The sequence below is a fragment of the Rattus norvegicus genome, chromosome 12 (assembly GCF_021556685.1).
Source record: "Rattus norvegicus strain SHRSP/BbbUtx chromosome 12, alternate assembly SHRSP_T2T, whole genome shotgun sequence".
Lineage (NCBI taxonomy): Eukaryota > Metazoa > Chordata > Mammalia > Rodentia > Muridae > Rattus > Rattus norvegicus.
Genome location: NC_141545.1, coordinates 9,413,268 through 9,435,639, shown reverse-complemented (window position 1 = coordinate 9,435,639; position 22,372 = coordinate 9,413,268). Strand labels below are relative to the sequence as shown.

The window sequence follows — 22,372 nt, the reverse complement described above, 5'->3', positions numbered from 1 at the left end:
CCAGCATTGGTATAGCTGGGTCCTCAGGTAGTACAATGTCCAATTTTCTGAGGAAACTCCAAACTGATTCCCAAAATGGTTGTACCAGATTGCAATCCCACCAAGAGTGGAGGAGTGTTCCTCATTCTCTACTTCCTTGCCAGGATCTGTTGTCACCTGAGTTTTCAGTCTTAGCCATTCTAACAGGTGTGAGGTGAAATCTCAGGGTTGTTTTCATTTGCATTTCCCTAATGACTAAGAATGTTGAACATTTCTTTTGGAACTTCTCAGCAATTTGATATTCCTCAGCTAAGAATTCTTTGTTTGGCTCTGTACCAAATTTTTAATAGGATTATTGGACTCACTGAAGTTAACTTCTTGAGGTCTTTGGATATATTGAATATTAGCCCTCTATCAGATGTAGGATTGGTAAAGATCTTTTCCCAATCTGTTGGTTGCCATTTTGTCCTAATGACAGTCCTTTGCCTTACAGAAGCTTTGCAGTTTTATAAAGTCCCATTTGTTGATTCTTGATCTTAGAGCATAAGCCAACAGTGCTTTGTTCAGAAAATTTTCCCCAGTCCCCATGTGTTCTAGGCTCTTCCCCACATTTTCTTCTACTGATTTGAGTGTATCTGGTTTTATCTGAAGGTCCTTGATCCACTTCAACTTGAGCTTTGTACAGGTTGATAAGAATTGGTCAATTTGCATTCTTCTACATGCTGTTCTACCATTTGTTGAAAATGTTATCTTTTATCCACTGGATGGTTTTTGCTACATTGTCAATGATGAAGTGACCATAGGTGTGTGGGTTCAATTCTACTGGATCCTCAATTCTACTCCATTGATCTATCTGCCTGTCTCTGTGCTAATACCATACAGTTTTTATGACTATTGCTCTGTAATACTGCTTGATGTATGTATCAGGGATAGTGATTCCACCAGAAGTTCTTCTATTGTTGAGAATAGTTTTCACTATGCTGAGTTTTTTATTATTCCAAGTGAATTTGCAAATTGATCTTTCTAACTCAATGAAGAATTGAGTTGGAATTTTGATGGGGGAATGCATTGAATCTGTAGATTGCCTTTGGCAAAAATGGCCATTTTTAATATATAAATCCTGCCAATCCATGAGCATGGGAGATCTTTCAATCTTCTGAGATCTTCAATTTCTTTCTTCAGAGACTTGAACTTCTTGACATATAGATCTTTCACTTGCTTGGTTAGAGTCACAAGGAGGTATTTTATACTATTTGTGACTACCATGAAGCATATCCTTTCCCTAATTTTTTCACAACCTGTTTATCCTTTTAGTAGAGGAAGGCTGCCAATTTGTTTGAGTTAATGTTATACCCAGCCACTTTGCTGAAGTTGGTTATCAGGCTTAGTAGTTCTCTGGTGGAACTTTTCTGGTCACTTAGGTATACTATCATATCATCTGCACATAGTGATAATTTGAATTCTTCCTTTCACATTTGTATCCTTTTGACTTCCTTTTGTTGTCTGATTGCTCTGGCTAGGACTTTGAGTAGTATAGTGAATAAGTAGGGAGAGAGTGAGAAAGAGCACTAACCAATTCCTTCTATGAAGCCACAATTACACTTCTACCTAAACCACACAAAGAACCAACAAAGAGAGAACTTCAGACCAATTTCCCTTATGAATATTGACAAAAAAGTACTCAATAAAATTCTCACAAACTGAATCTAAAAACTCATCAAAAAATGATCATCCATCATTATCAGGTATGTTTCATCCCAGGGATGAAAGGATGGTTCAATATATGGAAATCCATCAACGTAATCCACTATGTAAACCAACTCAAAGAAAAAAACCATATGATCATCTCAATAGATGCTGAGAAAGCTTTTCACAAAATTCAACACCCCTTCATTTTAAAAGTCTTGGAAAGATCAGGAATTTAAGACCATACCTAAACATAGTAAAAGCAGTATGCAGCAAACCAGTAGCCAGCATCAAACAAAAAGATGAGAATCTTGAAGCAATCCCACTGAAATCAGGCACTAGACATGGCTATCCACTCTCTCCCCACTTATTCAGTCTCTGCTTTCCTTGTCTCTGCATTTCTTTTAGATAGAACGGATTTTGGGTAGAAAGTTTTGTGGGTGGGTTTGTCTCTATTCTAGATCCTGTCTTGTTACAGAAGGTGGCCTTTTCAAGTTCCATGTCCCCAGCTGTTAGGCATCTCAGCTGAAGTCACCCATATTAACTCCTGGGAGCCTCCCCCACCCCAGATCTCTGGAACTTCCTACAGATTCCCACCATCCTCACACTTCCCCAACCACTCTGGTCCTCTAAATCTCTCTCCTGTGTCTCCCCACACCTGATTCTACCCCTATCCTCCTCCCCATTCACTCTCATATTAAGATCCCTCACTCCCTCTGCCTCTTATGAATATTTTGTTCCCCATTTAAGTAAGATTCAAGCATTCTCTCTTCGGCCTCCCTTCTTATTTAACTTATTTGGTTTTGAGGGGTTTATCATGGGTATTCTGTACATTTTAGCTAGTATCCACTTATCAGTGAATTCATACAGTGCATGTCTTTGAGTCTGGGTTACCTAGATCAAGAGGACATTTTCTAGTTCTATTAATTGCCTACAAAATTCACATCCTTATTCTAATTAACTGTATAGTATTTCATTGTATAAATGAACCATATTTTCTTCATCCATTCTTAGGTTGAGGGATGTCCCCATTGTTTTCAATTTCTAGCTATTATGAAGAAGTCTCCTATGAACATAGTAGAGCACATATCCTTGTAGTATGGTGGAGCAGTTTTTGAGTATATGTCCAGGAGCTGTATAGTTACCTGTGTCTTTAGGTAGAACTATTTCCGATTTTCTAAGAAACCACAGATTGATTTCAGGAATGTCTGTAAAAGTTTATAATACCACCAACAATGGAGGAGTGTTCCCCCTTTCTCCACACCCTTACCACTATATGTTGTTGCATGAGCTTTTGACCTTAGCCATTCTGATTGGTGTAAGGTGGAATCTCAGAGTTGTTTGATTCACATTAACTAAGGATGGTGAACATTTTAAGTGTTTCTTGGCCATTAGAAATTCCCCTCTTGAGAATCCTCTGTTTAGTTTTGTACTCCATTTTATAATTGAGCTATTTGGTTTGTTGGAGTCTAAGTTCTTAAGTTCATTGTATATTTTGGTTATTAGTCCTCTGTCAGATGTATGGTTAGTGAAGATATTTCCCAATTTGTTCACTGCCCATTTGATTTATTGGCATTGTCATTTGCCTTACAGAATCTTTTCAGTTTCATGAGGTTCCATTTTTCATTGCTGATCTTATAGTGTGAGCCATTGGTATTCTGTTCAGGAAATTGTCTCCTCTACCAATGAGGTCAAGTTCTCTCTTCGATGAGATTTAGTGTATCCAGGTTTATGTTAAGGTTCTTGACCCATTTGGACTTGAATTTCTGCAGGATAATAATTATGGATCTATTTGCATTTCTCTACATATGCAGATATCTAGACTAGAACCATTTGTTGAAGATGCTTTCCTTTTTTTTTTAAGTTGGAATTTAGCTGTGGTTTTTTTTTAATTTATTTAATATTAATAATAATTCTTTGGTTTCCGGGCAAACATCCCCCTCCCCCCTCCCCTTCCTTATGGGTGTTCCCCTCCCAACCCTCCCCCCATTGCCGCCCTCCCCCCATAGTCTAGTTCACTGGGGGTTCAGTCTTAGCAGGACCCAGGGCTTCCCCTTCCACTGGTGCTCTTACTAGGATATTCATTGCTACCTATGAGGTCACAGTCCAGGGTCAGTCCATGTATAGTCTTTAGGTAGTGGCTTAGTCCCTGGAAGCTCTGGTTGCTTGGCATTGTTGTACCTATGGGGTCTCGAGCCCCTTCAAGCTCTTCCAGTTCTTTCTCTGATTCCTTCAACGGGGGTCCTATTCTCAGTTCAGTGGTTTGCTGCTGGCATTCGCCTCTGTATTTGCTGTATTCTGGCTGTTTCTCTCAGGAGCGATCTACATCCGGCTCCTGTCGGTCTGCACTTCTTTGCTTCATCCATCTTGTCTAATTGGGTGGCTGTATATGTATGGGCCACATGTGGGGCAGGCTCTGAATGGGTGTTCCTTCAGTCTCTGTTTTAATCTTTGCCTCTCTCTTCCCTGCCAAGGGTATTCTTGTTCCCCTTTTAGAGAAGGAGTGAAGCATTCACATTTTGATCATCCATCTTGAGTTTCATTTGTTCTAGGCATCTAGGGTAATTCAAGCATTTGGGCAAATAGCCACTTATCAGTGAGTGCATACCATGTATGTCTTTCTGTGATTGGGTTACCTCACTCAGGATGATATTTTCCAGTTCCAATCATTTGCCTACGAATTTCATAAAGCCGTTGTTTTTGATAGCTGAGTAATATTCCATTGTGTAGATGTACCACATTTTCTGTATCCATTCCTCTGTTGAAGGGCATCTGGGTTCTTTCCAGCTTCTGGCTATTATAAATAAGGCTGCGATGAACATAGTGGAGCACGTGTCTTTTTTATATGTTGGGGCATCTTTTGGGTATATGCCCAAGAGAGGTATAGCTGGATCCTCAGGCAGTTCAATGGATGCTTTCTTTTTTTTTTTTTTAATTCTATGTTTTGGCTTCTTTGTCAAAATCAAGTAACCATAGGTGTGTGGGTTTAATTCGGTTCCATTGATCACCTTGACTGTTTCTGTAACAATATCATTCAGTTTTACTACTATTGCTCTGTAGTAGAGCTCAAGGTCTGGGATAATGGTTTCCCCAGAAAGTCATTCACTGCTCAGGATTGTTTTTGATATCCTGAAGTTGAGAATTGTTCTTTCAAGGTCTATTTAAAAATGTGTTGGAATTTTGATGGGAATTGCATTAAATCTGTAGGTTGCTTTTGGTAAAATGATCATTTTCACTGTTAATTCTTCCAGTTTATGAGCATGGGCGATCTTCTCATCTACTGATATCTTCTTCAATTTCTTTTTTGAGGGACTTGAGGTTCTTGGCATACAGATCTTTCACTTGATTGATTAGAGTTACACCAAGATGTTTTATATTATTTGTGGCTATTGTGTTTCCCTAATTTCTTTCTTCTCCAATTCATCAATGTATAAAGAAGGAATATTGATTTGAGTTAATTTTATATCAAGCAACTTTACTGAATCAGCTGTAAAAGTTGTCTGGTAGAATTTTGAGATTCACATATGTATACTATTATATTCTCTGAGAATTGTAATACCTATATCTCTCCTTTCCAATTTGGACCCCCTTGATCTCCTTTTGTTGTCTTATTTTTCTAGCTAGAACTTCAAGCACTATATTGAATAGAAAGGGAGTGTTGCCAGTCTTGTCTTGTCTTGTCTCTGATTTTAGTGGAATGACTTCAAGTTTTTCTCCATTTAATTTGATGCTAGCTTGCAGTTTATTAGGCTTGGATGTGTGCTTGAATCCCTGATCTCTCCAAGCCTTTTAACATGAACAAATGTCAGATTTTGTTGAAGGCTTTCTCCACATCTAATGAGATGATCATGTCATTTCATCCCTCTCTCTGGATTTCTTTATAGAGTAGAAAATGTTGATGGATTTCTGTATATTCATCCTAGGGATGAAGCCTATTTGATCATAGTCAATGGTGTTTTTGATGTATTCTTGGATTCAGTTTGTTAGAATTCTACTCAGTATTTTGATGTTGATATTCATAAGTGACATTAGTCTGAAGTTCTCTTTGTTGAATCTGTATGGTTTAGGTATCAGGGTAACTATGGCCTAAAAGTATGAATGATGTAGCATTATTCAATTTCTATTTTTACAGCAATTTTTATTGGATATTTTATTTATTTATAGTTCAAGTGTTACCTCCTTTCCTGGTTTCCCTTTTGGAATCCCCCATCCCATCCTCCATCACCATTTTCTATGAGGAGCATTGGTATTAGCTCATCGTTGAAAGTCTGGAAGAATTCTGCACTAAAACCTTCTAGCCTTGGGCCTCTTTCTTTCTTTCTTTCTTTCTTTCTTTCTTTCTTTCTTTTCTTTTCTCTTTTGTTTGTTTTGTTTTGTTCATTCGTTAGGAGACTTTTAATGACTGCTTCTATTTCCTTAATGTTTTTGAGACTGTTTAGATAATTTACCTGATCTTGACATAACTTTGGTATGTAGTATCTGTCTAGAAAATCATCCATTTCACTTATATTTTCCGTTTTATGGAGTAGGTTTTTTTAAGTAAGACCTAATGTGTTTTTTAAATTTCCTTAGTTTCTGTTATTCTGTAATTCTTTATGAAGAGTTAGACCTCAATGTCTTTTCCGCATCCAGCTTAGCATATTTGTTGTTGTCTGCCTTGTTCAGCTCATTTCAGGCAGTTACACTGGTGAGACATTATGGGTGTAAATTCTGACATTAATAATAGCCATGATCCTACAGAAAACTCTGATCCTCTGACTTTTTTAATCTGTCTGTCCCGTCTTTCTCAATATATCTTGATCGTTATGTGTTAATGTATTTTAGGGATGCATCTGTTTATCCACTAGTACTGGATCCACAGCTGTGCATTTGGATTGTTTGTGATTTCCTGTAGTGGTCTCCAAGTATTGAAAAAAGACGTTTTCTTGATGTGGGGTGAAGGCTACACTTATCTGTGGGTATATGGGCAAATGTTTTATATTGTTGCTAAGGATTTTGCTGATTTAGTAAATTAGTGGCTGGAGATTCTCCTCCAATAAACATGACTTCACTAGTAGTGAGTAGTTATCTGCTTGCCATACCAGGCATGGTTTCCATCTCATTTAACAAGTCTAAGTCCACTTAGGAAGCTGTTGGTTACCAAAAAAGCTATCCAACACCATTATTACACTCTTAGAGTTATTCTGTCGTGCTCAGAGTTGATGTGGTTCATAGGCGTCATGGCTGGGTAGGGCTGTTGGTTTCTACCTTCCTTTAAAAGCTTACATGCTATCTTTTGGTATTGTGAAAGCTAGTCCTCAGGGAATACAAATTCATATCAGTTCCAGTTGAGGGATCTCCTTGCCATTTTTGCAGCATACAGTGTCTTTACCAATGGTGAATGTTGGGGGATGGTTTTGTGCAGTCTATATTCAGTTGCTGTTTTCCATCCATAGATATCTTGTTGTTGTCTGGATCTCCAGTCTCTGTGTTATAAAATAATTGTTTCCAATCACCTCTGGTTTATCAACAGCTAATCAGACAAGGGCCTGTGGAGAAAAGAATAGGGCAGGACTTCCCATCCCAGCAGGTTTTCCCAAAGAGAAGGAAGATTAGGGAGAGAGGAGAAAAGGAAAAGGGGGAGAGACAATGTGGATGGACCAGGATGATTTTCCATGAAGTCATGGGAAGAAATCAGTCATGTGGACACATATGGACCAGAGTGAGCCAGGACATAACCAGATGGCTAGAAATGGGGCATATGGCTTGGGAATAGCAGCTTCTCGGGTTAGGATAGCTCAGAACCTACCCAGTTTAGAACTTGAAGCTTGTTAATAAGAATTCCAGGTCTAAATGGACAATTTCCTAGACAGATACCAGGTACCGAAGTTAAATCAGGAACAGATAAACCAGTTAAACAACCCCATAACTCCTAAGGAAATAGAAGCAGTCATTAAAGGTCTCCCAACCAAAAAGAGCCCAGGTCCAGACGGGTTTAGTGCAGAATTCTATCAGACCTTCATAGAAGACCTCATACCAATATTATCCAAACTATTGCACAAAATTGAAACAGATGGAGCACTACCGAATTCCTTCTATGAAGCCACAATTACTCTTATACCTAAACCACACAAAGACACAACAAAGAAAGAGAACTTCAGACCAATTTCCCTATGAATATCGACGTAAAAATACTCAATAATATTCTGGCAAACCGAATCCAAGAGCACATCAAAACAATCATCCACCATGATCAAGTAGGCTTCATCCCAGGCATGCAAGGATGGTTTAATATATGGAAAACCATCAACGTGATCCAGTATATAAACAAACTGAAAGAACAAAACCACATGATCATTTCATTAGATGCTGAGAAAGCATTTGACAAAATTCAACACCCCTTCATGATAAAAGTCCTGGAAAGAATAGGAATTCAAGGCCCATAGCTAAACATAGTAAAAGCCACATACAGCAAACCAGTTGCTAACATTAAACTAAATGGAGAGAAACTTGAAGCAATCCCACTAAAATCAGGGACTAGACAAGGCTGCCCACTCTCTCCCTACTTATTCAATATAGTTCTTGAAGTTCTAGCCAGAGCAATCAGACAACAAAAGGAGGTCAAGGGGATACAGATCAGAAAAGAAGTCAAAATATCACTATTTGCAGATGATATGATAGTATATTTAAGTGATCCCAAAAGTTCCACCAGAGAACTACTAAAGCTGATAGACAACTTCAGCAAAGTGGCTGGGTATAAAATTAACTCAAATAAATCAGTAGCCTTCCTCTACACAAAAGAGAAACAAGCCGAGAAAGAAATTAGGGAAACGACACCCTTCATAATAGACCCAAATAATATAAAGTACCTCGGTGTGACTTTAACCAAGCAAGTAAAAGATCTGTACAATAAGAACTTCAAGACTCTGAAGAAAGAAATTGAAGAAGTCCTCAGAAGATGGAAAGATCTCCCATGCTCATGGATTGGCAGGATTAATATAGTAAAAATGGCCATTTTACCAAAAGCGATCTACAGATTCAATGCAATCCCCATCAAAATACCAATCCAATTCTTCAAAGAGTTAGACAGAACAATTTGCAAATTCATCTGGAATAACAAAAAACCCAGGATAGCTAAAATTATCCTCAACAATAAAAGGACTTCAGGGGGAATCACTATCCCTGAACTCAAGCAGTATTACAGAGCAATAGTGATAAAAACTGCATGGTATTGGTACAGAGACAGACAGATAGACCAATGGAACAGAATTGAAGACCCAGAAATGAACCCACACACCTATGGTCACTTGATTTTTGACAAAGGAGCCAAAACCATCCAATGGAAAAAAGATAGCATTTTCAGCAAATGGTGCTGGTTCAACTGGAAGTCAACATGTAGAAGAATGCAGATCGATCCATGCTTATCACCCTGTACAAAGCTTAAGTCCAAGTGGATCAAGGACCTCCACATCAAACCAGATACACTCAAACTAATAGAAGAAAAACTAGGGAAGCATCTGGAACACATGGGCACTGGAAAAAATTTCCTGAACAAAACACAAATGGCTTATGCTCTAAGATCAAGAATCGACAAATGGGATCTCATAAAACTGCAAAGCTTCTGTAAGGCAAAGGACACTGTGTTTAGGACACAACGGCAACCAACAGATTGGGAAAAGATCTTTACCAATCCTACAACTGATAGAGGCCTTATATCCAAAATATATAAAGAACTCAAGAAGTTAGACCGCAGGGAGACAAATAACCCTATTAAAAAATGGGGTTCAGAGCTAAACAAAGAATTCACAGCTGAGGAATGCCGAATGGCTGAGAAACACCTAAAGAAATGTTCAACATCTTTAGTCATAAGGGAAATGCAAATCAAAACAACCCTGAGATTTCACCTCACACCAGTGAGAATGGCTAAGATCAAAAACTCAGGTGACAGCAGATGCTGGCGAGGATGCAGAGAAAGAGGAACACTCCTCCATTGTTGGTGGGATTGCATACTGGTACAACCATTCTGGAAATCAGTCTGGAGGTTCCTCAGAAAATTGGACATTGAACTGCCTGAGGATCCAGCTATACCTCTCTTGGGCATATACCCAAAAGATGCCCCAACATATAAAAAAGACACGTGCTCCACTATGTTCATCACAGCCTTATTTATAATAGCCAGAAGCTGGAAAGAACCCAGATGCCCTTCAACAGACAAATGGATACAGAAAATGTGGTTCATCTACACAATGGAATATTACTCAGCTATCAAAAACAATGACCTTATGAAATTCGTAGGCAAATGGTCGGAACTGGAAAATATCATTCTGAGTGAGGTAACCCAATCACAGAAAGACATACATGGTATGCACTCATTAATAAGTGGCTATTAGCCCAAATGCTTGAATTACCCTAGATGCCTAGAACAAATGAAACTCAAGACGGATGATCAAAATGTGAATGCTTCACTCCTTCTCTAAAAGGGGAACAAGAATACCCTTGGCAGGGAAGAGAGAGGCAAAGATTAAAACAGAGACTGAAGGAACACCCATTCAGAGCCTGCCCCACATGTGGCCCATACATATACAGCCACCCAATTAGACAAGATGGATGAAGCAAAGAAGTGCAGGCCAACAGGAGCCGGATGTAGATCGCTCCTGAGAGAAACAGCCAGAATACAGCAAATACAGAGGCAAATGCCAGCAACAAACCACTGAACTGAGAATAGGACCCCCGTTGAAGGAATCAGAGAAAGAACTGGAAGAGCTTGAAGGGGCTCGAGACCCCATATGAACAACAATGCCAAGCAACCAGAGCTTCCAGGGACTAAGCCACTACCCAAAGACTATACATGGACTGACCCTGGACTCTGACCACATAGGTAGCAATGAATATCCTAGTAAGAGCACCAGTGGAAGGGGAAGTCCTGGGTCCTGCTAAGACTGAACCCCCAGTGAACTAGACTGTTAGGGGGAGGGCGGCAATGGGGGGAGGGTGGGGAGGGGAACACCCATAAGGAAGGGGCGGGGAGAGGGGGATGTTTGCCCGGAAACCGGGAAAGGGAATAACACTCGAAATGTATATAAGAAATACTCAAATTAACAAAAAAAAAAAAAAAAGAAAGAAAAGAAAAAAAAGAAATACTCAAGTTAATAAAAAAAAAATCCAAAAAAAAAGATAGTAACCAACAACTGACATTTTTAATTCCTTTCAATAAAATATGGTACTTTTTTTAAAAAGAAAAAAAAAACAGAGACAGAAGGAACACCCATTCAGAGCCTGCCCCACATGTGGCTCATGCATATACAGCCACCCAATTAGACAAGATGGATGAAGCAAAGAAGTGCAGGCCAACAGGAGCCGGATGTAGATCTCTCCCGAGAGACACAGCCAGAATACAGCAAATACAGAGGCGAATGCCAGCAGCAAACCACTGAACTGAGAACGGGACCCCCGTTGAAGGAATCAGAGAAAGAACTAGAAGAGCTTGAAGGGGCTCGAGACCCCATATGAACAACAATGCCAAGCAACCAGAGCTTCCAGGGACTAAGCCACTACCTAAAGACTATACATGGACTGACCCTGGACTCTGACCTCATAGGTAGCAATGAATATCCTAGTAAGAGCACCAGTGGAAGGGGAAGCCCTGGGTCCTGCTAAGACTGAACCCCCAGTGAACTAGATTGTTGGGGGGAGGGCGGCAATGGGGGGAGGATGGGGAGGGGAACACCCATAAAGAACGGGAGGGGGGAGAGGGATGTTTGCCCGGAAACCGGGAAAGGGAATAAAACTCGAAATGTATATAAGAAATACTCAAGGGGCTGGAGAGATGGCTCAGCGGTTAAGAGCACTGACTGCTCTTCCAGAGGACCTGAGTTCAATTCCCAGCAACCACATGGTGGCCCACAACCATCTGTAGTGAGATCTGATGCCCTCTTCTGGTGTATCTGAAGACAGCTACAGTGTACTTATATATAATAAATGAATAAATCTTTAAAAAAAGAAATACTCAAGTTAATAAAAAAAAGGGAAAAAAAAGAATTCCAGGTCTATGCGTCTATTATTCGGGTGCTAAAAAGAACTAGAACAGATGTAGAAATTCCTGGAGTTATTCAGGTACATGGGAGGCAAAGAAAACCCTCAAGAATTACTTTTACAGGGGATTTACCTTCTACCTCTAGGGAGGCAACCAAAGGCAATAGAAGTAGTCTACACTTACGAAACTTTCTGGGACAGCCCTGGCCAACAACTCAAAAGATGGCTTCTTCCGTCTGATATTGGAGTTTTGTTATTCAAGATCACTCAATATGGTCTCTTCTAATTCCATCTATTTCCTCACAAATTCATAATTTTATTTTTTACAGCTAAATAGTCTTCCATTTGTCAGTTGTAGGACATTTAGGTTGTCTCAGTTTCCTAGCTATTATGAATAGAGCAGTAATGAGAAAGTACCTAGAGTAGGACGTTAAGTCCTTTGGACACATTCCAAAGAGTGGTATAGCTGAGTGATAGGATAGATTCATTTTTACTTAGTTGAGAATTTTCCTGATATTCTTAGTGGTTATACCAGTTTACAGTCCCACAAACAGTCAGTAGGGTTTGCCCTTTCCCCAAGAGCCCTAAAGCTTGATTCTTGTTCCATGGGGCATTTCCATTCTGACTTACGTAAGACAAATCTCAAAGCTATTTAATTTGCATCTCCCTAATTTCCAGAGATGTTAAACCTTTTTCAAAATATTTTAGTCACTTATAATTTATTTATATGTATTGGTGTTTTATCTGCATATATGTCTGAGGATGTCAGATCTTGATGCTATGGTCAGTTGTGAGCTGCAATGTACAAGCTGGGAATTGAACCTAGGTTCTCTGGAAGAGCAGTCAGTGCTCTCAACCACTGAGTCATCTCTTCAGCCTAAACTTAGCGATTTTATTTTTATTTTTAATTGTATTTTATGTATGGGGAACTCTCTATTCATGTCCCAACCCAGTTTTTGATGAGTCATTTGCTTTTTTTTAATTTGGTGGGAGGATATGTTTTTTGTTACACTTTATTTTTTTAGTTCTTTATATACTGTCAATGTTAACCTTCTGCCACATGAATAGCTGAAAAAGATTCTTTCCCACTCTGAGAGCTTCCTCTTCATTTAGCTGTTCACAAGTCTCTGAGTTTTATTAGGTCCCAGTTGTGAATCATAGGCCTTAATGTTTGGACAAATAAAGTCATATTTCAAAAGTCCTTTCCTATACACATGTCATAAGGGATGCTGCCTAGGTTTTCTTCTAGCAGTTGACTGTTTCAAGTTTAATGTTTAAGACTTTGATTCATTTGGAGTTAGTTCCTGTGCAGCATGATAGATACAGAACTAATTTTCTTCTAAACATGGAGAGCCATTTTCCCTGGCACCATTTGTTAAAAGTGCTTTCTTTACTCCAGTTTTTCAACTTTTGTCACATATTAAGTAGCTGAAATTACATGTACTCATTTTTGGATCTTCAACTTTGTTTCAGTAGTATACATGTCTGGTTTTGTGTCAATACCTTATTGATTTGTTACTTTGACTCTGTAATGTATCTTAAGATTTGGAATTGTAATCCCTTCAGCATTTTTCCATTCAGGCTAATTTTTCTATCCAGGACCTCTTGAGGCTTCATATAAAATTTAGAATAGTCCTGTTGCTGTGAGAATAAGATGGGGATTTTAGTTGAGATTGTATTGAATCTGTACACAGAGGTTGGAGTGGTTATTTTCATATTAAATCTATGCATCTTTGAGCATGTGATGTCTTTCCATCAATTACTGCTTCTAATGGGGAAGAGTCAATAACAATAACAAATACAGTAATTTCACAAAAATATTGAAGTGAATTTGCATTAGAAGACACTTGTATGTTTTTCCTGTTTCCCTACCATGGTTCAGAGATAGCATCACTAGAGTACTGATCAGACAAAATATCCCTAACAGATAGAGCACCCTTGATTCAGTTGTAAAATGAGGAGGGAATTGTGAAAATAAGGATAGAGAGAGTAAAGTAGGAGTGAGAAACATAGTACATGTTTTACAGGCATGAATAATAGTAGATAAAATATCTCACAGTAGTTCACCAAGGCATTGACAGGGGTGTATTCTGCTCAGGCAGTCATCTCCAGGATGCCCAGAGAGAATCTCAACTCCAAGCTCCTGTTCCTCTTTTCGGCTTCCATGTGCTCACCTGGTTATGTTCCAGTCATCAAGCCACCCACCGTGTGCCTCTCTGTACACTGGGTTGACACAATTCTACCTGCTGTTTTTCTAGTGTTGATGTCTAGAAGACACAAAATCTCATTGGCTGCTACCTTTGTCCTTTATCTGGTGCAGGCAAGATGGTGAAACTTGGTGCTCATTTGGCTATTCCTTTGAAAAGAAAAATTCCAATAGGCTTATTTCTTTTTTTTTTTTCCTTTTTTATTTCTATGCTAAAAGTAGAATCTCTTGTTCCTTACTGGGACTCTTTCATTGAGTCTTTTCAGAAGCAACTTTTAATCCACCATCATACCCAGCAATCTCCTAAACCATGAATATACTTTTTAAACTTTATATTTCCAATTTAAGGAAAAGAATTTTCTCATCTATTTTATGTAACTAAAGCACATTCATTACTAATGTGTATGTAAATGCTGTGTGTTTTCATTATTGACAACATATCTTCAGGATGAGTTTGGTGGTTTATATCAGAGACACATTTAACTGTTACTTTTGAATTTGTGGTGATGTACAGTAGTGTGGTGTGATTTGTAGAAGTAAAAGCCACTCACCTCATGGCAGCCAGCTAGCAAAAACAGAGGTAGGATTAGGCCATTGTTGCAATATGTCTCCCAATGACAAACCTCCAATGACTAACTTACTTTCCTTTAAAAATTTTTTTTGTTTTTCATTAATTCTATGAATACACACATATCTACCTGTTGAGTGCAGGTGCCCATGGAGGCCAAAAGGGGCTATTTGATTTCCTGAATCTGGAGTTACAGGCAGTTTTGAGCCATGTAATATGGGTTCTGGGAACCAAATTCAGCACCTCACCAAGAGAGTTACATGCCCTTATACTTAGCCATCTTCCCAAGCCCAAGATCTCCCCAATTAAAGGCTTCACCATGTCCAAGTCACAGCACACATTAAAGCTCATCACCATTCATTGGACATGTCATGTACAATCAATAGCAACATCCAGTTATTTATGGATAAAAGACTATGTTGATTAATGATCCACTTCTATGAGCAATATGCTCATTAGAGGAGTAGGCAAAAATCAGAATATAACCTACACATATGTGATTATCCTCAGACTCCCAGGTCTATATGCAGTGAAAGTTGTGGTCCTGGATTCAGAAAATCCCTCCCAGAAGGAAAAGTGAGCTGTTGTTTTGACTGCGTTCCATGCCCAGAGAATGAAATTTCCAATGAAACAGGTAAGTGTATGGAGAAATTCTCTACTTCTAACTAATAGTCCATTTTTTTATGAGAATTGAGGGCATCTAAGCTCAAATTCTCACATTTACTGTAAAGACTTTACACAATGAGCCATCCCCCTAGCCCAAGTTGTTTATTAATAAGAAAATGAATGTTGAGCAAAGTTTAGTGGTGCACCTACTTTCTTCATTCAGGAGGGAGAGATAAGCAGATGTCTGGGTTTCCAACCAGCATGATTTTCATAACAAATCCCAAGACAGCCAGGGCTACATAGTAAGAACTTGTTTTAAAAATAATTTTATTGCAAATAAATTGCCTTCTCAGAAATATCTTTGATTGTTATCACAGGGCTTAGAGGACTCATCAGTGCTCCTCTCTGTGTCTTCTGGGGTTATGTACAACATACAAAGAATGACTAGGTGCTTTCACACTCTCATTCACACTCTCATTCAGGTTTCAGTACTTAAAAGGTGATTGGCAGAAGTGATTTGACTGTGATAGGAGTTAAAATTCCTCTCTTTTATATACTGGGAGGAGCTGGTGGAGGATTTGGAATGAGACAGACAAATACTATGTTTCCCTGGTGGATGTTATCTCTGGATATGATCTTCAAATATCTCTAGTGGAAGAGGGAAGAAGGACAAACATGATATGCTACCCTCATTCTTAGAACTCTCACACTTGCATCCAGGCTTAAAACATAGGCAGCTCTCAACTCCCTCAGACTCAAAGAGGTATCTAAAAATGATTTTCATCTGTTTCCAAGGAAACCACTTTTTACCTCATTCTGTGAGTCTTGATTCCACAGTGCTGAACTCCACAGGTTTAGGTGAAAAATGCTCCCCAGAGCAAAGATTCCATTCTCTGCCAAGCCCCACACACAGGACTGAGGCCATATTGTTTGTCAAAGTGCGGTTAGTCCAATTTTCAAAGTTCCCATAACACTTCTATAACAGTGTCAATACTGTTTAAAAGTCCAAAGTTCAAAGTCTCTCCTGAAACTCAAGGCCATCTCTTAATTGCAACACCCAGTAAAATATAAGTAAAAATACTGATCACATACTTCCCACATAAAATGATGCAAAATAAGCATTAGCATTTCAAAAGAGAAGAAAAGGACCAAAGTCAAGAAATACTGGATCAGTGCAAATCCAAAAACAGGCAGGGCAAACCAAATTCTGCATCCCCATTTCTGATGCCAAAGCATCTTTAAGTACTTCCAACTCCTGCCAGATTTGTTGTCTGTGTTGTTGTAAAATTATGAAAAAAATAAATAAAGCAGTCTTTTTACCCGCTCTTGGTCCGGCACTGTGGTGCCCCAAGATATCTGATATATATCTTAATCTCACTCAGCAAAGCATCTCACCCAGTCTGCTCCATCCCATATCACACTGCCGAAGGCCTCTCTCTGAGCCAGCAACAATCTCCTACCCATCCAGTTCCCAAGGCAGGTTTCCATGACAGAAACACACATCCCAACTCTGTAGCAGCCCAGGCTCTCCAGCCATCACACACTCTCTTACACTTAAATCACTACATGAAAGAACACACAACAAAATAACCTTTGATCTAATTGATAAGATATAATTGCCCACCTAAACATACAAAGCCCAGTACACATTCATACCTTAAGAACATTCATAACAACCTGTAAAGATATAGCACAGAATCTTAACATCAGTTTCCATGTTGTGTCCCCAGCTTCTCTGTCTTCTCCTGCTCTCTCTTCCTCTTACCTTAAACCCTTTCTCCTGCCCATCCTTCCTTCTCATCCAATGACAGGCCTCATTCTATCCTGTACTGGCCCTGACCTGTATTTTACAAATTAAATGGTGAGAAGGATCTGGTGAAGTCACCTGAGTCCTGAGTACATGAATAGGCAATTGTCCTTGGGGCAGTGGAATTAGCATCAAAATACAGACAACTCCAGAGCAAACCACAACATGTCTGCAATAATTTCTCTCTCTTGGACTCATCCCACACCTGGTCAGAAGATACCCCACAACTGTGGCATTTCCAATATCTTAGGATCTCCAACATAATCTAAACTTCACCTTCACAGCTTCACTCAATGGTCTCGTTGGGTCTCAATTCAGGGATACGCCTAAAAAAATCCTGATAATTTACTTAGCTATGGAGGAAGACTCCACAGCTCATTTCATGGATTCTTGATCTAAATACAGAACCATGTGGATGAAGCTGCTACCACTCCACTATTTGCTGGGACTGGAACATGGCCCCCTCATTCAACTACATCTTTATTGGCTTCTGTTGTCAATGTTTTCTTTCACTGCTTAACCTTTTCTTTAATTTCTTTCCACAATTTGGAAGCTTAGATGGGTGGGATGGTGGAATCTTTCCCTGAGATTACCACTCCCTTTATTTATTTAGCATTTGGCTTTTCTCATGTATTATCTCCTTGAACACTGGTCTTATCTCCATTACATTTTCTGGTGTTCCTAATCTCCTAGAACCATACATTTTAGTTTGCTCAAATTACTCCTTTCCATTATAGGCCTGCACAAGGGTGACCACAAACAACCATGCAGCACTCAATACTAGACTGTCTTGAAATCTCCTCTACCAGTGCCATTAATCTAAATTCCTTCAATTTAGCCTTAGATAGATTTTTTTTAACAAAGTCAGAAAGCCGCAACGTTCTTCGCCAAAATATCATGAGAACAATCTCTAGGCTAGTGAGTAATATTCTCCTCCTGTGAAGCCTCTTGAGCCATCATAATCTACATTGCTCTCTGCACTGTCTTCCATGCTCTATCGAAGATAGTACATTAAGACCCACTTAAATCATCCAGCCACTATTCTGGTCCAAAATCCAAAAGTCTCCCACATTCCTACAACAAACATGGTCAGCCCAATCACAGCAACACCTTAGTTCTGTTATCAACTTCTTGGTCATTGTTCTACTGCAATGAAAATCCACACTGACTTTGACAATTTCTATAAAAGAAAGCACTTGTTAGAGCTTAACTTCAGAAGTTTAGTACATTATCCTCATAGTAGGCTGCCTGGTGGCACAGGCAGACATGGTGTTAAAGAAATAGCTCAGAGTTCTACATCTGGGTCTGCAGGAAACAGGAAGAGAGCCACTGGGCCTGACTGGCTTTTGAAAGCCTCAAAACCTATACCCCCCACCATGACACACTTCCTCTGACAAGACCTTGCCTTCTAATCCTTCTCAAGCACTATCACTCACTGATGTCCATGTATCCAAATATATGAGCCATAGGTGCCATTCTTATTCAAACCACAACACACATGGGACATACATGGAAATGAGAAGACAACGGTGGGAGATCAGTTCTCTCCTCTCACCTTTTTGCAAGTCCAGGAATGAAACTCAAGTTGTCAGGCCTGTAGAACAAGTGCTTTCCCCAACTAAACAATGTTGCCAGTGTCTCCAACGGGATAATTTTAGTTAAAATTATGATTCCTTCGCCACTGGCACTGTTCAGCTTTTACCTGAGTATGTTAATGTACACAGAATTAGACTTCATGGCAGCTTCTATGAATGTTCAGTGTTCTATGGCCCTTGCATTCTGACTATATGGGATAGATTTTAGAGATGGGAAAACCAAGTTTTCTACTTTCTCAAGCACAGTGGTAGTGCTGATGGTGTGAGGTGGGGAGTAGGATGTGCACACATACAAGTGTGTATCACCCTCCACCTTCTTTTCTGAGACAGGATCTTTCACTAAAACTGCAGCCTGCTAATTTGGCTACACTAGCTAGCTAGAAAGACCTTCCTGTCTTTGCCAAACTAGTTCTGAGAGTATACGTGCTGCGAATTGCACTTGCACTTTTACATGAGTGCTGGGAATTGAACTCAAGTTCCTCATGGTTACATGCATACATTTAACTAAGACATTTTCCCAGCCCCATTGGTGGATTTTGTCTATGATCCACTCCCTCTTTGTCCCACTTTAATAAGTTAACTTGACACAGCTGGTATCCTGTCCCTTTGCAGCTTCTATTTCATACAGAACATCAGAATCCCTTCCGATGGTTTGATTCTAGGACCTGCCATTCAAAAATATTTTAATGTGCTATTTAGTAGTTTTATACATGGATCCTCCAATATTCTCCTCTCAATTTCATGCCATCTTTAATTTTTTTGTTTGTTTGATCGCTTTTGACTTTATAACCCACTAAATCCAATCAGTGCTGCTAAAACACACATCTACTAGAAAATGGTAGACTTACCCGGAACATCCCAAAAGGTAATTGACTTTCCTTCCCCCAAACCCATAAACTTCTCATAGCCTAAGCTAGAGTGGGAGCTTATGAGACCCTCCCTGATCCATATGGAAATGTTAGCTGTCTCGATCTTATACAAGTCTTGTTCAGGCAAATGCATCTGCTCTGAGTTAATGGGTGCAGCTGCCACATCACGCCCAGAAGCCTTCCTACAGCATTCCTCCTCACCATTTTGCTCTTATATTACTTCTACCTCTGCTTCAATGATGGCCCCTAAGCTTTGCGAGGAGGGATGAACTATACATATCCCATCCAAAAGTTTGGTTTACTAGGGTTGTTTCTGGAGAATTTCCCCTCCTCTTTGGCTTTTCACTCTAGAGTGGAGGGGAAGTGACATTCCCACTTCCTTAGCATGTTGTTTGATGGTCTATGTTGAAGTCAGCTGAATCTTTTGTAAATCTAACATTAACTGTCTTTTAACAAGCCATAGGCTAAAGAGAATTGCAATGGGGAGATGGCACAGTAAGTAAAGTACTTACCCATAAGCCTGGGAACTTTGGTAAATTTCTAACAATTGTGAACCTCCTTCTCACCCAGGGCTGCTGGCCACTGGCTGTCAAGGACAAAGGGAGTGGGGGTAGGGGCAGGATCCAGAGGATGTGAGTACAGATAGACAGATTGACTTTAGGAACCAACTTCATTCAACTTTATTTGGGGTGAACAGGGGTATATAGATCTTAGGGAATCGGTAAGGAACTCAAAGGTAGATATATATTAATGGCTAGGGTAGGAATACTTCTAGGCAGGTTCTTGTATGGAAAGAGGAAGTTGAACCTACAATCTGGCCATAGGCTACAGACCTTCCTCAGAGGTTTTTTAGAGTTACAGGCAGTAAGGGCTAATTGGAGAGCTTTTCCAGACATGGTAGACTGCAACCTTAATAGCAGGGTTTGCCAACAGACAATCACATAAAAAGTCAGGTGTGGTGGTGGAATGTGCCTATAACACCAGTATTGGAGAGGCAGAAATACAAATCCCTGGCACTCCCTGACCAGCCAAACTAGACTAATTAGCAATCCCCAGAGAGACCACACATTACAAAGCAAATTAGATGGCTCATGAGGAATGTACCTTAAGTTGACCTCTGGGTAACACATGTACAAATACAGGTGTGCATACATATTCATGCACACATATGCATCAGCACAACTACAAATACTCACTTATTTACTCACAGTATAAAGACTCCCAAGTTTGAAAATACCACTGCTCAAATGTGGCAAGTGTCACGAAATTTGTTACTTTTCTAAATTGAGAGAGTCCTTGTGAGCAGGAGTGCATGTACCATGTTGCACATATGGAATCGGGGAGCCAGTCATCACCTGACTCTTTTGCTTGAGACTATGTCTCTCCACAGATGAATTAACTAGGCTAGATGTCCCATGAGCTCCCAAGACAAATTCTATCTCTGTGTCTCATGTCACTGTAGGGGGGCCCTGGAATTACAGACATTTCGGTTTCTATGTTCAGCCTTTACCTGGGTCCTGGGCATCCAAACTCACATCATCAGGCTTGGGCAGCAAGTACATTTACCTGGTGACCATTGGTCCCCATCCCAGGAAGTGCTTCCTATGGAGGCAATATTGTAATCAAACTGAGGCTGTGTAGTGTACATTCCTAAGTTTCTGATGGTGTCAGAATCTTCAGACCAATGTATAATTGATTTAGGAGAAATCATAACTTTGTCCATGTCACAATGCTGTAGTCACATTACTCCCTGCACAATGTTCATCTGATATCTGAAGTAATAGAGAAAGGCTATCAGGCTAATCTACTCAAATAAGAGGGGCTATGAGCGAAAGAATAATGATCATGAAATAACAAAAATATACATTTTCACCAGATGTGGATCAGTGTATGCAGTGTCTAGACCATCAATACGCCAACACAGCACAAAACCACTGCCTCCAAAAGTCTATGACCTTCCTGGATTATGAAGACCCCATGGGGATAAGTCTGTCCTGCATAGCCTTGTGCTTCTCTGCACTGACATCTCTAGTTCTTAGCATCTTTCTGAAGCAGAAGAACACTCCCATTGTAAAGGCAAATAACCGCACTCTCACCTACATCCTGCTCATTGCCCTTAACTTCTGTTTTCTCTGCTCTTTTCTCTTCATTGGCCATCCCAACACAGCCACTTGCATCCTGCAACAGACCACATTTGCAGTGGTGTTCACTGTGGCTGTTTCCACTGTCTTGGCCAAAACGATTACCGTGGTTCTGGCCTTCAAGGTCACCGCTCCAGGAAGAAGAATCAGGTGGTTGTTGGTAACTCGGGCACCTAACTTCATAGTTCCCATCTGTACCTTGATCCAAATTATCTTGTGTGGAGTCTGGCTGGGAAACTCCCCTCCGTTCATTGACACAGATACATGCTCTGAACATGAACATATTATCATCATGTGCAACAAGGGCTCAGTCACTGCCTTCTACTGTGTGCTGGGTTACCTGGGGGCTCTAGCCCTGGGAAGCTTCACCTTGGCTTTCTTGGCCAGGAACCTACCTGACACCTTCAATGAAGCCAAGTTCCTGACATTCAGCATGCTGGTGTTCTGCAGTGTCTGGGTCACCTTCCTCCCTGTCTACCACAGTACTAAGGGGAAGCACATGGTAGTTGTGGAAGTCTTCTCCATCTTGGTCTCCAGTGCAGGACTTCTTGGTTGTATCTTTGCCCCCAAATGCTACATTATTTTGTTAAGACCACAAAGGAACTCTATTCAGGGTCACAGAGACAAAATACATTATAATTATAAGACTTCATAAATTTTTATTAATTTTTCAAGTTAGTACATTATATTTCCATACATGTATTTTGTTCCTATTCATCCCCCTCACAAACTGATACCCCCATCCTCTCTGTTTCCTCTTTTTTTTTTCTTTTTCTTTTTTTCGGAGCTGGGGACCGAACCCAGGGCCTTGCACTTGCTAGGCAAGCGCTCTACCACTGAGCTAAATCCCCAACCCCTCTCTGTCTCCTCTTGTTCCTTGTCTTAAAACAATCTTTATTTCTAT

General features: G+C 39.9%; 1 protein-coding gene across 1 annotated transcript in view; it reads left to right on the top strand.

The window, feature by feature from the left end:
• Positions 1–22,123, top strand: part of Vom2r60 (vomeronasal 2 receptor, 60) — a 114,462-nt gene extending 92,339 nt beyond the window's left edge. The window contains 2 exon segments of the mRNA NM_001099480.1: positions 14,961–15,084; positions 21,204–22,123. Of these exon segments, the coding sequence (NP_001092950.1) occupies positions 14,961–15,084; positions 21,204–22,123 (1,044 nt within the window).
• Positions 22,124–22,372: the final 249 nt, after the last annotated feature.